Here is a 17,023-nt window from a genome sequence, read left to right on the forward strand (position 1 = left end):
TCGTATGGTTTTGATGTTATTCGTAGTCGAAACTGTTTTGTGAATCTTTGTAGGAAGATTAAATATTATTACAGTAAGAGGCATTTAATCTTTGAGAAGTCAAGGGCCCTAGTCACACATAACGTTATTTTGAAAAAAGGATTACATACAAAATACTACTCAAATTTAGCCTAAATTTGTAGGGAAAGTTATATATGCTTATAGTAAGATGCCCTTAATTTTTGAGAGGTGAAGATTTCACAAAATGTTAAAAATGCAAAATTAACCGTGACTGTTGCATAAATTTAGATACATATCTCAAACCGTATTATGAGAGGTTAAGGTCAGACAAACTATATTAAGAATCATTACACAAATTAGTGCTCCTTGTAATAAATTTTTAGGGGAAATAATTTTAAAAAGAGTTTTGCGCTCCCCGAATTCAAACTCTAGTTGTTTTTTTCTTTTTTACAATGAAAATAAAAGTGAATTTCTTGCTTAATTTGTCTTGAATTCGGAAAACTATCTTCGACTTTGACAACTTATATATAAGGATATACAAACGTACAAATCCATTAACTAATAAGAAAGCCAAATATAAAATATATAAAAACAAAAAAAAGGAAGAAATGGCATTGTTCAACCATAAAAATAATAAATAAATCTTTTAGACACACTGAGACCTCTTATTTTAACACATTTTTTTTTTTTTTTTTCGTTTTATTATTTATTTATTTTGTAAAGGGATGCGAAAATCTATATATTTATAATGTAATATTTAGTTGAATTAATGTATGAATACACTCAATGTATTATCCTTAAACTAGGTGCCTACTAGTTTTGAGACACAGCCTTTTTCGGAGTTTATCTTTCAGTTCGGACTTTATTGATTTTATCTAGATTTATTTAGACCTATATTTTGGTAGAGATCACAATGGACCAGGAATCAACGCATTTAAATTGTGGGCAAAGTTCTTTGTTTTTAATGATCTTTTCTTGATCAATTTGAAAAAATATTTCAGCCTTAAACGACGATCTCAGACTATCGACCTAAATTAATATATTTTTAAACAAAGGAACTTTTTTTTTGGGGGGAGGGGTCTTGGTTTTTGGAATCTTTTTCAAAAATCCAAAAATTTAAAATTTTTCGAAAAAATTTCAAAAATTAAATTTTTTGAAGTTCAAAAATAAAAAAAATACTACAATTTTCAAAAAAAAAAATTCAAAAATCTATAACTATTCTCAAAAAGTTGAAACAGTCCTACGTATTCTCAAAAAATTTGAAACATTGATATTAAATCTCAATAACTTTAGAAAAAAAATCAAACTCCATAGCTGTTTGAAAATATTAAATTTTTCTTCAAAATATTTCTAATATTCAATTGAAAAAAAAAGCCTTTATTTGAGGGGCTACATCCCCTCCAGCCTACCCTCTGTGCACGCCCTTGAGTTATTTACCACTTGTAGAAATATTATTTAAATATCTTAAATACCCCCTGGAGTACCTTCAAGTACTCCAAGGGGTACGCGTACCCCCATTTGAGAACCACTGACATAGATTAATGCTCACCAAAATCATCACAATAGCTATTTGCCTAATAAGTCAAACATTCATATGTATATTTCTCAACAAATAATCCTTGCCAAATTTCTTCATCACATGCTGGAAAAATACAATAAATCTCAGGCTTGAAATTTTGTTTTTTACTCCGTGTACAGACTCCTTCGTCTCAAATGCAACACTTTTGGAAAATTACAAAAATTGTTATATATCAAAAAAATATCATCAAATTCGGAAAATTGAACTCAGATCAAAAGATGGGTTATTTATATTTGGAATCAATATACCTACTACCTACCTTTTGCCTTGATAAAAGGTTCTAAGTACTGATTTACAAAGCTCGTCTCTAGGGTGGCTCAGGCAGTAATGATGCCAAGCTTTAGTTAGCCCTTTGTTAGGTATCGGACTTCCCAAAGCTTCCCCTTGAGGTGGTTAAAAATATTAAGGTCCAGGGGGGAATAGTCGGGATTGTAGGGAGGCCAATAGGTTACTTCTTGAGACTTTATTCTGGGTCACATCCTTCACTCGTTCTGACGGCTTCAAACTCTGACAAAGAGCTATTTTGTAAGCATTAAGCCTTAAGTCTTGCTTCAACAAGATACATATGGTGGTCAGGGGTACTTGTTGGTGATCTAATTTAACGTTATGACAGCTAAGTTTATTACCTCTCAAATATTGTTAAAATGTCAAAATTAATAGGTTCATTTTTTGTTTCTTTTATTTTTAAATGCTGGCGGAACTTATTTTTATTATAAATCACTCGGGATTATAATGTCTAAAGCTGTAAATAATAATTAAATGATGGTGCACCTTATATGATAGTATTAATTTCAGTTGGCATTCTGCATAACTCCCTCCTTCAAGAATTTTAAATCATCAGTCATTATTTATTAGGGCTTCTAGTAGGTACAAAAATGGGTCAGCTTTAAAAAGTATTCACTACTGCATGGAAGACAAGCAATGAAGATTTGTCGCAAGTTTTAAATTCAAGTCCTTGTTGGTCTCAGACTAAAATTGAGGGTCGACCTCGGGGTAAATCCTGTTAATGTCCTTTCTAGATAGGGAGTAGGATTTGTGTATTTTTCATCCATCTATTCTCCATTCTTGGAGCTAATCAAATACAACGTTATGAAGGCGTTGTGGCTTCTATTTCCAACCATTATTCATGGAAAAAATATTTTGAGACCGACTTAGACCGAATTTTTCTTAAAAACCAAACTATCATAATGGACTTTTATAAGTACCCGGAGTCTCGGACCTGTTTAGAATTCTTGGAACAAAACTATTTTTTTAATTTGCAATCTGAACAGTTTTTTTTATTTTTCAAAGCTATATTACTATCTAATTATTAAATAGGGAGCATTTAAGTATACAGTAACCACTAGTGTGTGTGTGTCATGAAAGATGAAGAGTAGGACTAAAGATTTGTCTGTTAGTTATAAATAAAAGTCCTTGTGGGACTCAGAGAGTTGAATAAAGGATAGACATCAGTGGACCTTCCTATCTATGTGCTGCTTTTTAAAACAAAAACCATTACTAATCATTACTTTATTATAATCCTAAAGATGAAGGAATCTACTAACGCATACCATCTCATTTTGACAAGATTCAATATCTGATTATGTATGAGAATAATTTATGGGAAATATGTCAACTTTATAAAGGAAATCTCTATTATATATTTTCTCAAATAATACTGATTGGTGTATTCATTTTTTTTTATACCAACCTTGCAATTTTTTTAGAAAGATTTTTACGACTTTTTTAATTTACCCTTTTCCTTGTCAAAGATGTGATTCATTTTTTTTTTTTTTTTTTTTGGCAACTTTGGGAATGAAGGGAAGGACGCCTCGTAAAACTTATTGACTATGAAAGTAAATTAATTTTTTTTTATGATTTGCTAATAAATTTTTTCCTTTAGTCATTTACTATCATTTGCAAAAGTTTTACAGAACCTGGGATATTTTTGTATTTTTAGCAGAATAAATATGTTTTTAAGTTTAAAATTTGCTATAACGGCAAGAAATAGTGATCAGACTGACTTTATAGCCTTTTTGAATCAAATTAGACTGATTCTTTTTTAAAGAAACTATTGGTGGGAGTTCTTGAAACAGTTAACTTTATCATGGTATCATCTCTGGGTGGATATTGTCTTCGAGAGCTCTTTTTGTCCGTGTAAATCCCAAATTTTGCAAAATTACTGACGGTAATGTGACCCACGGCCTTGATACAGAGCATATTTACGGCAATTTGCACTCGGAATATCCTTTCCCGAGTAATGTCACTATTTTTGCCCATTTTTGAAGAATATTAAGTACAGCTCATATGCGAGGAAAACCTTCCCCTACGAACGCCATTAGACAACAAGTTGATAAATACACTCACTTGACCCAGTGGACCATAATACGTTTTATCACTTTTATAATAGGCATTCATACAGGTCAAGAAAACGATTATTATTGCATCAGTTGAAATATAAGAGGTGGTTTTAAACTTTTGAAAATGATGGTTCATTGAATAGCTTCTTTCAGCTGATAAAATCAAACTTCAGGACAGGCAAGGTTAATAGTAATACAAGGTTAAATTATCATTTATTTGGGCTTGCTAGAATTTTTAATTTCATGTATCGTACCAACTGCTGGGGAAGATAGGCAGATTTTGACAAATTTAACAACTACTAATAGTCTATGACGTCACTATTGCTAGAATTTTCGATCTAATGTGTCATATGGACTGCTGGGGAAGAAAAACAGTTTTGAAGAAAAAAAAAATACAACCACTCACACACTATGGCGTCAATATTAAAAAGCGTTGTGTATTGAACAGCCAAGAAAATACATTGATTATTTCCTGTTAAAAATGATGTCACGCAGTTTTCACTATTAAAGGATAAGTTTATTACGAATTAACCTCTATAACGCACCAAGTAATAACTCGTGTGCATGCTCAAGAAAGACAGAGAGTAACTATAAGGTTAACTAAATTGAATGGAATTATCCCTCATTTCAAATCCAACAAAACTTTGAATTGTATGGAAAGATTAATAAGAAGGATATATTTTATATTAACACAGGTCTGACCTCTGCCAGTCTTTTTTTTTTATCCTTGTGTCGTTGACCTAATATTAATTAAACATGTAGTTGTCGTTTCTTCTTTTTATGTTTTTTTTTTTAAACTCAGAATATCATAATATTGTTTCAATTGTTTTATAAATGAATTGTTTAAAAAAAAACAAATATATTTAACCCTTAAAAAAAAAGAAAATGCAATTTATATTATGGAAAAAAAACACATTATATCAATATGAACAAGGAGGTTTTGATTTAATCCAACAAATAGATCAGTCTAACTTGAACCTCATCCCACATTCCTTATGGTCCTAATAGTTCTTCCAATTATGAAACAGTGGTAACTAATCTTATAACCAAAAAATAAAATAAAAGTAGAGAAGATATAATCAGCAATATTGATCTAAGAATGTTTTTGAATAAAAAAATAATTCATTCACTCCAAAACAAAAGGATTTTGTTAAACTTCTTTGTTCACAAATAAGTTGATCCTTCAGTCAAAGAGAAGTTGATTCCTTATTTCAATTTAAGTGGTTTTACAACAGTTAATTTGCCCTGAAGGTTGGCAATAATAGTGCATACCATGCATTGAATATCTAGTGTCAAAATGGTGGCCCTAAATCGATTTTTTGGACATGGAAAACGACCGAAATGATAAGAAGTCATCAAAAGCTTAGGTAACAAAGAAGGATCAAGATACTTTTACGAAAAAGAATAATCAGGAATGGAGAAGAAGACGGATTAATACGCGGGCAAGAGAAGTGAAAGAGCGATTGAGTTAAGGCATTTTTGTTGTTGAGTTCAGAGATAAAAATAGGAGACATAATAGTTCTATGAATATGCAGATAATAGCTCAAATCCTCATCAAGATAGAATCAGAAGATATGATATGATATTCTAAATTTTGGAATTATGGAGAAATTGCAATTGAAGTTAAAAATATAAAAGAAACAATTGAATAGATGGATGACAAGGGAAGAGGCTTCAAGATTAAATGTTTTGACAAGAGAAAGAATGAAAGGCACTTGTGGTGGCCAGAGTGAAAGATTATGAGCTTATTAAATCTAGGACAGGATTGAAGAAAAATACTTTTATAACTCCGAATGCAGCCAGGGTCACAAACCCAGAAGAGGTCAAAGCAATGGTGGACTGTTTAAGTGAAGAGGTTAAGACATATTATCAAACACCGAGACGCGAACAGTATGAAGGGGAATTCGCAACAAAAGTATTTAAAGAGCCGGTTAGATCGATGAACATAATTGCGAAATTAAAACTATAATTGAAATTCCTCAATTTCTGCCAATTAGCGAAGGTAGAACGTAGTCTAATTAAAAAGCAATGCTCTTATTGTACAGAAATTGACCATAATTTTAATGAATACAGATGTAAAAAAGATGGACTCCCTGGAGTTTCCCTTGAAAAATATTTAGACAACCTCAAAAAGGTTTATAATAGAAAGGAAAAAAATTGGCACCTATCGCTAGAGGGGGACAATTATCAACATCAAACTTTGTGGAGGAAGAACTTGACGATATAGAAGAGGAGTCTATAATACATGGTTATAATCCAAACAATGGACAAGACGATACAAAACTAATTGAGGATGCAGTGCCATTGGAAGAGGTTGTTGTTTCATCACACATGGCTAATCTTTTATTCAAGAGGAATATGTCACAATGAAAGATGTAATAGGTTCACGGGAGGAAGCCGAGGAACGTTTGATGAATAATAATGAGGATAGAACGAGAGTTGGAGTGCTCGTTGAGGATGTAGCGAAGAATAACCCGCGGGACAATAGTAAAAATCGAACCAAGGCAAAGGATATAGAGAAGACTAGCAAATGTTCTTAAGAAACAAGCAAAAAGAATCCCGAGATTGGAAAAAGACTAATGGCATACACAAAAGATTATTGACAAGTCCTGGAAGATAAGATCTCAAGGGAAAGAGGGAGAAAAATAATAAATAGATATAGAAACATCAAAAGATTTTCCAGCCTGTTAATTGAAATTTAAATTGACGAATACAAATAAGAATAATAGGAGTAAGGATGCTCTGCAAAAACAAAAAAACCTCAATCATATCAAGAGATTATAACCTATTTAATAAAAAATCCAATTTGAGAAACTTTTCACCAAATGTACGATCCATTAAAGCTTATCAAAGAAGAGACGATTATATTAACTACCTTCCCTCTAGAAAGGAATACATTTTTTTGTAGTCAAGACCATAAAATCGATGAAGAAAATCATAATTGTAGAGAAGACTGTACAAAATGTGACCCTAAAGAATTCATTAATTATCGGAACAGCCTGGATAACAAAAAAGGGACGTGGACGTTGATCAGAAAATGGCCTGTAATCCAAACTAAAAGACTCCAACGAAAAATTTAGTTTGATGGTTTGTATGACATGATTGAAATTAAGCTACAAGCTTGGAAAGTTATGGTAGTTAACACTTATGGACCAAATGCAGATAGAGCGGAATTAAATGAAGAATCTTTGACAAAACAACAGATTCATTTAATTAGGAAGGTGAATATAACTTAAAATCTAGAAAGGTTTTGAAACTGATGATGGAAGATCTGGGAATAGTTGACGTAGCTCAATTTTGGCATGGAGACATTTTTAGAAAAGATCTATGATTTGTAAATAATTAAATTTAAATCAACAGTCTTCAATTGCGATTTGGACTAAAGTGTCGGTCCAAGTCGGGCTAGAAAAATCATTTAATCCCTAACAGAAAAAAAAAATCAAAGTAATCGACGTAGCTCATGAACAATGCCCTTGGGAGATATTATTCTCTTGAAGTTAATGTATAAAGGTTTGCGCCCTTGTCATTCCTAGAAAAAGAAATCTACTTTATGTATATTAACTTCACACGAGATTTCTAGTTTAGATGGTGTAAATGTAATACTATAATGGTTAGTCATACTTAATCAGCAGAACTCAGTCTAACGAATTAAAGGAACATTAAAAAAAAGTTGTAGGAAAAATAAACCTTTTATTTTTTTTATATAACGTATTTGTTTGAGTTGGAAAAATCCTATAAATGGGACTTAAAAAACGGGCAGTCAGTCCTGTCTTGGCCCTGTTATTGATCCTTGAAATTATTAAGAAGTTTGGTATGGAACATTTCAAAGATACATTCTCTCTGGATCAGTCATACAATAAAATAATCCGAATGAACGAATGTAAAATTCAGTACAGACCGATTCTATAGACGAATTATTCAAGACGTCAGTTGCGTTTGGAAATTGTGAAGATTGAGCTACAAAAGCGTCGTATGAAGTAAAAATGTGTTGCATCATATTTGTACAGCTAACTAATTTGGCAGATAGGGAAGATATCGTTCTATATGTGGTTTGTAATCCATAGATTGAGACAGAAAAAATCGGCCCACAATTTGGAAACGATTCAGTGTCGATCTACAAACAGGGATTTACATTAATTTGAATACACTTCTGTTGAGCTTGGAAATGAGCAGGATGTAGAGGGTAGGGAAAGAAAGTGTGGTATGTAAGTTTATGCTTATTTTCTCATTACAATAAAAAGGTTTAGTGATTATTTTTTGATAGTCTCTTTCCACTGTCTTTTTTTGAATAAACAAACTAAACTAATCCTTAAGTCATTTCATCATGGAATTGATGTAATGAAGATGACGGACATTGTTAAGTGTTGTAGGAGCCTGGTTTTTAAGATGGCCAAGACGGAAAAAATGGACAAGACCTCCCCAGAATGTCAAAAAGTGGAGGGCATAATTGAATGAGGAATACAAAGTTCTTATTTAGTTTTGAGAAGAGTATAACGAAGGATCCCACTAAGTCGATGAATCGCCACGCCAACGACTTCTCTGTGGATCCTAAGGCAATAAGGAGGGTACAACTTGGATTTAGTTTCCTTCCAAGGACTCCACTTTCCCATCTGAAAGAAGGCATGAAAGCCACGAGGCTCGAGAGGTGCAAAAGAAAAAACCTCACATGGATCATGAGAAATGGGTCATTTGTGGAAATTTTACATTATAAATTCAATAACTGCCAGAACGACCGCTGGCTGACAGAAAAAAAAATATGAGGTCCAAGGGGTGTACCTCGCCAAATATCTGCCCAAAACAATGTTCCTATCCTAATGTGTTTAGGTACACCATCTTACTATAGTTGAAGACCAACTACCCGAACAATAACTACGTGTGGACTCAGGACTATGTCCCCTTTCCAACATCTGCCAAGTGGCAAAAGTTATTTGCAAACAACATCGCTTTATTCTGGTCCAAAGGGATATGGCTCCCTTAATCAACAGATTATAACCCACTGAACTTTTTTTATATGGGTCACTTTCGAGAGGGAAACTGACAGGACCTCAAATCCAAATGTCGACCCACAGAAGTAGTACCTCTATGGGATAACTTGTTAGATGAGTGTTTTTCATCGACTCCTTCATGGCCTTCAGGCAACGTATAAAGGAAATGATAGATAATGAAAGGGGGCCATATTGAGTAAAAAAAGTTTTGCAAAAACCTAGTCTACATGTTTTGTTTGTATTATTTTTTTCCCTATTATTAAAAGTATAAAATTATTCATGAATTTCGAAATCCATGTCTCAAGTTCATGTTTTCCTGCATTTTTTTTTCACCAGAGTTGTAAGTAGGTAATAGTGGATGTCGATGTAAATTTGCTAAAATTAGTCCAAATCCAATCCTTTTACGATAATAAAAGTGTATCACATGACAAAACAAGCTTACTTTGTATGAATAGGGACCACATGTCCCTTTGAAAAGCATATATTTGTGGTGATAACATAAAATCAAGCTTAGTTACATTATTTCAATATTACAACTATATTATAAACGTATCCATCGATATAAGTACTCTAAATTATACTAATTCAAAAAAGTGATATGTTAAGTGAAGTCCTATGGAGCCTTGGTTTTTAAGTCTAACATAACCTCATAATAATTTGTTATTTGGTAAGACTGATCATAAAAGATACTAACCCGTCATGCTGTGAAACTTATCTTTAAAGACAAGTACATAAGTATTCACATTGCAAGAATAACGAAAGGAAGAAATAAATTATCTGGTCAAAAACATGCCTTATCAACTGAATTTGATTACATTGATGATTTCAAAATGGGATTTTCAGTTCAAATACCGCACGATCAAAATGTAAATAACTTGTAAATAATATGTTCTTGTAAAAATTTAAACAAATATTAATCATATCTATAAAATTTTGAACATTTTTTCAGTGGTTTAATATTGTACTTGATTCTTTAAATATCCTGTTTGATTTTCCATTGAAGTAACAAACTTAAAATTTGCTTTTCTGTGATTCATCAAAAAAATTCCAAGTTGCTTTAATGTTATCGCCATACATATACAGTATTAGCTTGTCCGACAGAACGATATGCATATCTTGGACGATTGGACTACTGTGAATGCAAAGCCTTGCGGTTTGAAATCATTGTCTGGACCGAAATTAAAGAAAAAACATAAAAAAACGGACGGAAAAAAAATCGGTCTATGATTGGGTCTCAGCACTAATTGACAAAAACATGTCACTTAACAGCCTTTAGTTTTTTGTTGTTGTTTTTTTGCATAATCTACTTACTGGTAGTACCTTTTACCACCGACAGTCTAAGTAATATTTGTTGTTACTTACTGCCTTGAAGGAGTTAATGTACAGGAATAAATACGAAAATCAAATTGTTTTCTTGAAAGTGTGGATTATGGGTTCATTATATTATATGTGTAACGTTAGAAATTCACGTAGAAACATGAAGTACAATGACTTTTAAGCCCTTGAATATATATATATATATAAATATTATAAGTTGTTCATGTTAATATGTGGCCTGTCGACACAAAAGCAATTTGAGATTACCTACGTTAGTATTTTTAGACGAATATTACCCTTTGTTTGTTAGTACATTTATCTGACATTAACCATTCTGCATACAAATAAAATTTTATGAGCTACAAATCACGGAAGAAATCACTGTGGATCACCACATTGAACAGAGAAGTAATGAAAATCGCAGCCATATTCAAATTATAGCATGCTCTTAAAACACAAAGTCATTATAGGTTTTATCGAGGCCATAAGTACAGGACCACAACTTTCCTTTAAGTAATGTGGTAAAAAGCATAATTAGCTCTGGATTGCTAAGAAACACATTGTCGTTGTCGTTTTGAAGACCCTGAACCCCCAAAAAAACAAAAGGATTTTATATTTTCATCACTTGGGAAAATTATGAAGCAGAGAAAAAAATAATATTTGGATTTTTTTTTAATAGCTGCCAATTTTTTGGAAAGGAGAATTAATAAATCAAATTTAATTTTTTTATCTATAGCTGTCGATTTTTGAAATTGGTACCAAAAAATTTAATATTTGAAAAATTTATTTTCAATTTTTTTCCAAAAAATTTTTGTATTTTTTTTTAGAAAAAAATAATAATTTTTGGATTTTAATTTTTAAAAATTCCAACAATCAAGCCCTTAAGATATTATCCTGCGGACATCCCTGGTCACAGTATGCAAGTGAATTTTGGACCTGTTTATGATAACATATCAGTTTAATTCTGATCTTGAAAGCCAACTGAAAGGTCCCCATCCCAATTGATATAATTTGAAAGATCTAATTAACGCCTTTATATTAGGTATAAATTGCCCAATTTTCGTGGGTAGGTAATTTTCTGCATTTATACACACGCAATTCCATGTTTCGCTCAACTCTTTATTTATCATCAATGACTGTGTAACTCCGATCAATTTCCCGTTGATTTTTTTTATCGCATACCGGGTGGACATATTTTATACATCTCTCCTCATTGAATTTATTTATATACTGAGTTACATTTTGGGAGGTCTGAGTCAAACGACCTTGGAGTTGTTAAGACTCTTTCATAACATCTTTTTTATACTCATGAGATACATTTTTTTTTCATTTTATTACTATTAAAAACATTATTTATTACCTAATAATAAATAATTAATGATGTAATTTTCTTTTTACAGCGGATCCTGAAGGCCCAGGATGTTGTGCTCTTCTCTTGGCCCTAGTCTCCGTTCTTCTCATCATAGCCACATTACCATTGTCCCTGTGTATGTGTATTAAGGTAAGCTCTTCCCTAATTTTAATCCACATGTTCATTGCATTCCATTCTATTCAATACATATAAGGGTGGCTCTAATTCTGTACTTAGAAAATCAACATTTCTATTTTCATACTATCAAACTCTCAAATGGTTCTTAATGTAAAAATGTCTTCCTATACTAAAATTGTAGCATTGGAGACTCATTCAAAACTCATTTACTTATGAATAAAATTGACATTTCCTGATGACATTTTTATTTTTGAACAGAAACGGAATGTATAATTTATATTAATAAAGAGAATGTCATATGTTTGTCTGTCTGTACGAAAAATAGTGTCGGGGTTCACAGTATAGTGTATTTAACACAAGGGGACAAAAGTCCTGTGCTTCACACATAGCTATTTTTTTATATTCATCTCATTTTTAGTCACAACCAACGTTCAAAAGACAGCTGTCAAAATTTAATGACAATCAATTTTTTAATTTGTGATTTTTTTGCTAAGTTTCGGTCAATAAGTTCTGGGTCAGACTACCAGATGACGCCACAGACAGAATGACAAACAAAATTGTAAGTATAAGCATTCAAAAGATTACTGTCAAGATTTTATGACGTTTGGTTTATTGTTTATCGAGTTACTATGCCTTAAGTGATACTTCTTTTGTACTTCTTAAAAGGATGGTATCAAAGCAATTTCGTGTGTTGATTTATCATTGTTTTTCGTTGACAAAAAATAAACTGTTCCAGCCCAGGCTTGATTTGAAAAATGTTATCCAGACTCTGCCCGATCGAAAATAACCATCAAACGAGGGTTTACCTATTTCAAACGTGGTCGCAGGGACACCCATGATGCTGAATGCCCTGGTCGGCCAAATGAGGTGGTTATTCCAGAAAACATTGAAAAAACCCATCAAATAATCATGGGCAATCGCAAAGCGAAGTTGCAAGAGATAGCTGCCACTCTGAAGTTATCAAAAGGTAGTGTCTACACCATCATTCATGAACATTTGGGTATGAAAAAGCTGTTTTTCAAATGGGTGCCGCGTTTGCTCGCACAAGAGCAAAACCAACAACGAGAATATGATTAAAAGAGCTGTTTGTATATGTTCACGCGAAATAAGAAGGAGTTTTTGCGTCGGTACATCAAAATGAATTAAACATGGATTCACTACTTTACTCCAGAAGCAAAACAATACTCTGCTGAGTGGTTTTGCAGACAAAGAAAGCTGTCCAAAGACTCAAACATCGGGGGGGAAGGTCATGGCCTCTGTATTTTGGGATTCAGATGGAGTTTTATTCATTGAACACTTGGAACATGGAAAAACAATCAACAGCGAGTATTTTATCAGTTTGTTGCATCGTTTGAAGGCCAAAATTACCCAGAAAGTCCCTCTCACAAGTCAATAAAACAGCTGCAAGATTGGTCAAATTGTGTTTCGAATTGATACCGCACACACCGTATCTTCCAGATCAGTCCCAAGCGACTACTGACTCTTCAAAACTCAAAAAGATGATCCGTAGAAAGAGATCTGGCTCAAATGAGGATGTGATTCTCAAAACTGAAGCATATTTTGACACCCGTGGTATCAAAAAGTTACAGAAACGTCGAAATAATTGTATCGTTCAAAAAGAAGTTTATATTAATTATAAAAATGAACTTTGGCCAAAAAAAGGTTGTTTTCCCTATGTAGGCCTGGAACTTATACACCTATGTGTTACACTGCTTTTTGAAGGTAATAAATACCACTTCAACTAAACAATGGCTTGAAAGTGTTATGAGGACTCTTCTCTATTAAGTGAATAGAAAAATTAATTATTTAAAAAAACTCAATTTTAAGGACAAATAATGTGTTTTCTTAGTTAAGCCCGGGAACTTTTCAGCCCATTTGTTAGTGCCTCGTTTTTTATATGCATCATAAACAGATTTTAATCGAAGAAATAACAATATAGTCGTATTAATGAACTTTTAATGGTTTGGTGACATGGCATCAAACGTGTAGAAAGGGTGAATTGGGGAAACATTATATGCATATTTATAAATAAGATATAACATTATTTAATATCGTTCAATAAGTCACGAGGCTTCTCACAGATGGTGCCACTATTGATTCAAATTTTTCTGTTATATCTCAATTAGATTCATTAAAAAAATGTAATAGAAATAAGTTATAACTAATAATAAAAAAGCTAAATCAATAAAAAAAGGACATTTTTTTCAAATTTGCCACATATTTTAATATTAGTTAAAATCCAAAATTTCAGCCTTTTTAGCCCTCCGATTTAGGATTTAGAGGCTTCTATAGTTTTGGAATGGTAAAATTTAGTTATTTCAGAAATTTTTTATTTAAAGTAGGAAATTTTGAGGGGAAAAAAAATATATAATTAACACAGAAAACACATTTTTTTGACAAATATGAAGAATTAAATTCTTTAGAAAAAAATAGTACAGAATTAAAATGAAATTTGGGGGGGGGGACGCCCCCTGTGGAAGCAGGAATTTTCTCCTCTTCTGGATTTTTGTTGATGATTGTTTTGATGTTGAAAATATAAAGTATATCTAAGGATAAGAAAACATATATGATATTCTTTATCTAATGAAACATAATTTTTGAACAAATTTCAAAAGTATTTTTCATTATTAATTTATAATTCCTTTCATTTCATTTATTTTTACTGCCTCTATATCTCGTTTTATATCTTCATTTCGGAGCTATATATATACAAAGAACTTCTATCTCTTCCTTCCATCATCTACAAATATCAGATTCCCTTAAGGTAGAATTATTTGAAGAAAAAAAGATGACGTATAAGATGTTTATTTAAATACTTCTTCTAATATGGATACGTTTTTTCAAATAAGGAGTTATCTCAAATAGAAATAAAAATACTAAGTGAATAACTTTCCACAAACTTTGTTTAACGTTAAATTGTGAGTAGTTTCGTTTTGTGCGTACAATATGATATCTCTTATTTATTTATTTTATTTAAAAGCATTTTCTTAAATCTTCTTTATAAGTGACGTTTCATCATTCAAGCATATTTAACAATCATGATAAAAAGGATTTGTCTTTTTATAGCAATTTACATACTGCGAAAAATATCTATACAACCACTTTGGAACGCTTTCTTGTAAAAACACCAGTAGTTGGGGAAAATAGAATTAATTCTACCAGATATTTGGAAAAGGCACGGAGCCCTCCTGGAACCACTGCCGGGAGTAACAACGTAACAACTCCTCGATCTCAGTGAATGTTCATTTCAGAACAGAAATACGGGTTGAGATCTGGTTATCTCCAAAGGCCACATCATGTATCCTCACATGTTCCTTGCAATGCATCAAAAACAAAACTGATGCCTACCTAGACATGTAGGAGACCGAGGTGAGCTCTGGATCGACATGATTGTCAAGGTAATACCTTATCTGTGGAAGGAGGACAAGGCTCTCAGCTACAACTCGGAAAAAAAAGTATCAAATGGCTCCAAAACAATTTTGACGAATTTATCACACCGGATTTTCGGCCTCAAAGGCAAGAGAAACCCCTGCTACAGCAAGTAGGAACTGAACAGACGGATCAAGGATAAAATATTTTTAGTTTTTTTACAGCTAGGAATTTTTTTTGACCATTTTGAACGTTTTTCTTCGTTTTTTTTTTCTTACAAGCGGTCCATAACTTCAAAATAATACTCGTTAATGATCGTACGACAATGTGGTTAGAACTCTTGATGCACATAGCCACGGTAGTCGAAAAAAAAGGAGTGAACAATACTTTGATATTTAATCAAATCTTGTTGGCCATCTTTATATAAAAACAGCTTTACATTATGCCATTGTAAACATTTCAAGTGTTTTGGAGTACATAATTTGATTTGAAATACATAATTTCATACAAAATCTCTGATCATGTTTTTCAATATATAAAAAATGCCAACCCGCAAAATATTCTAGCCGTTATGCCTCTCACAAACAAACTAAACATATTATAAAGCTGAATCAGTAGGTATATTTTCGTGGTAAATATACTAACATAAAAATATTGAGCATATCAAATGTACGTTGCCCACAAAATTTGAAAAGTCCCTTTACTTTTTGATCATACCTCCTTTATCCCAGTCCCAGTCACTGAGATAAATACTCAAATAAAGTGACACCATATGATAAGCGACATCTTGTGAAAAAATGTTAAAACGCTACACCATTGTATCTCCTCAAGCTAAAAGTGGCATTTTCGTTACTTTATTCAAATGCTTTACTTCAGAATAAGGATTTTAATCTACAACTGCCTTACTATGTGAAACTGCCAAACGAAATCTACGTATTTCTGGATGTATTTCTTTATCTAACCCTTTGAAAAAAAAATATCATATTTTGGAACATACCTTGTTGAAAGAGAATCAACTGTATGATGATAAGCGAATTGAGAGATCCAATCTAGTCCCATTAAAACATAATTGCATTTTTATTCCATGTGTGTATAGTAGTTGACGTTGCAGCATCTTTTATATTCGTTTAGAAACTTTAATGGAGGCTGGATGTGATTTTATTGAATAAAACAAATCGGAATCCATGCAGCTTTCAGAATCTGGTTTTAATTTTCTGAATCTGATTGTTGGTTGGAGAGAAAATAGCAATTAAAAATATTACTATTCGCAGACCAGATTACTTGCTCAATTCGTATATTTAATTATTGCCACACGTAACTAAGCAGTTAAACGCTGAATTGACTTTCATTCTACACAATAAAAAAATATATTAATTGTATGATACAGAGAGCGGGGATCAAATTTTCGCCTACTTTAAACCTTGATAACTTGAAGACGACATTATCAAATAAAAAACCGGTTACCAAATAGGAAAGCTATTCTTATCAGCTGACGATACGTAGTTCAGTTAGCATCATGCCGTCATCATATGAGGAGATAAAGAGCTATAAGTGGAACGAGGAGCTTTCGAGGTCCGCTGTAGTCATGGCATTGGTTAATAATGGAGGTGAAATCTCCAACGTTTAGAGCTTGCATACGGCGTTGACGCTGGTCCTGAAGACACCCAGTTACTTGGAGTACGCGAATGGAAATTCATCGATCTCGTTCAAGTGTCATTTTCTCCACTTGCACAAAAGCTATTTGTAGCAAATTTTGCATGCCTTAATATATCGAAATATGAATTAATTTCAAGCCCTCCACATTCATTATTTATTGAATTAATAAATGTTCCGATTTCAATGGACCGCCCGGTCATCTTTCTTTTTTACTTACGTTATTAGAAATTGCACCCTTTACAAGTGCGTAGTTGAATCTCCTTAATTCTTTCTGGATTGTCACATTATT

At 32.3% G+C, this 17,023-nt stretch overlaps 1 protein-coding gene across 4 annotated transcripts in view; it reads left to right on the plus strand.

Moving 5' to 3' along the window:
- Positions 1 to 17,023, plus strand: part of LOC121124510 (band 7 protein AGAP004871) — a 353,186-nt gene that overhangs the window by 268,529 nt on the left and 67,634 nt on the right. For all 4 annotated transcript variants that reach the window (XM_071890909.1, XM_071890910.1, XM_040719675.2 and 1 more), the window contains one exon: positions 11,621 to 11,721. In XM_071890909.1, coding sequence (XP_071747010.1) covers positions 11,621 to 11,721 — 101 coding nt within the window. The remainder of the gene's footprint in view (positions 1 to 11,620; positions 11,722 to 17,023) is intronic.

The sequence above is a fragment of the Lepeophtheirus salmonis genome, chromosome 9 (assembly GCF_016086655.4).
Source record: "Lepeophtheirus salmonis chromosome 9, UVic_Lsal_1.4, whole genome shotgun sequence".
Taxonomy (NCBI): Eukaryota; Metazoa; Arthropoda; class Copepoda; order Siphonostomatoida; family Caligidae; genus Lepeophtheirus; species Lepeophtheirus salmonis.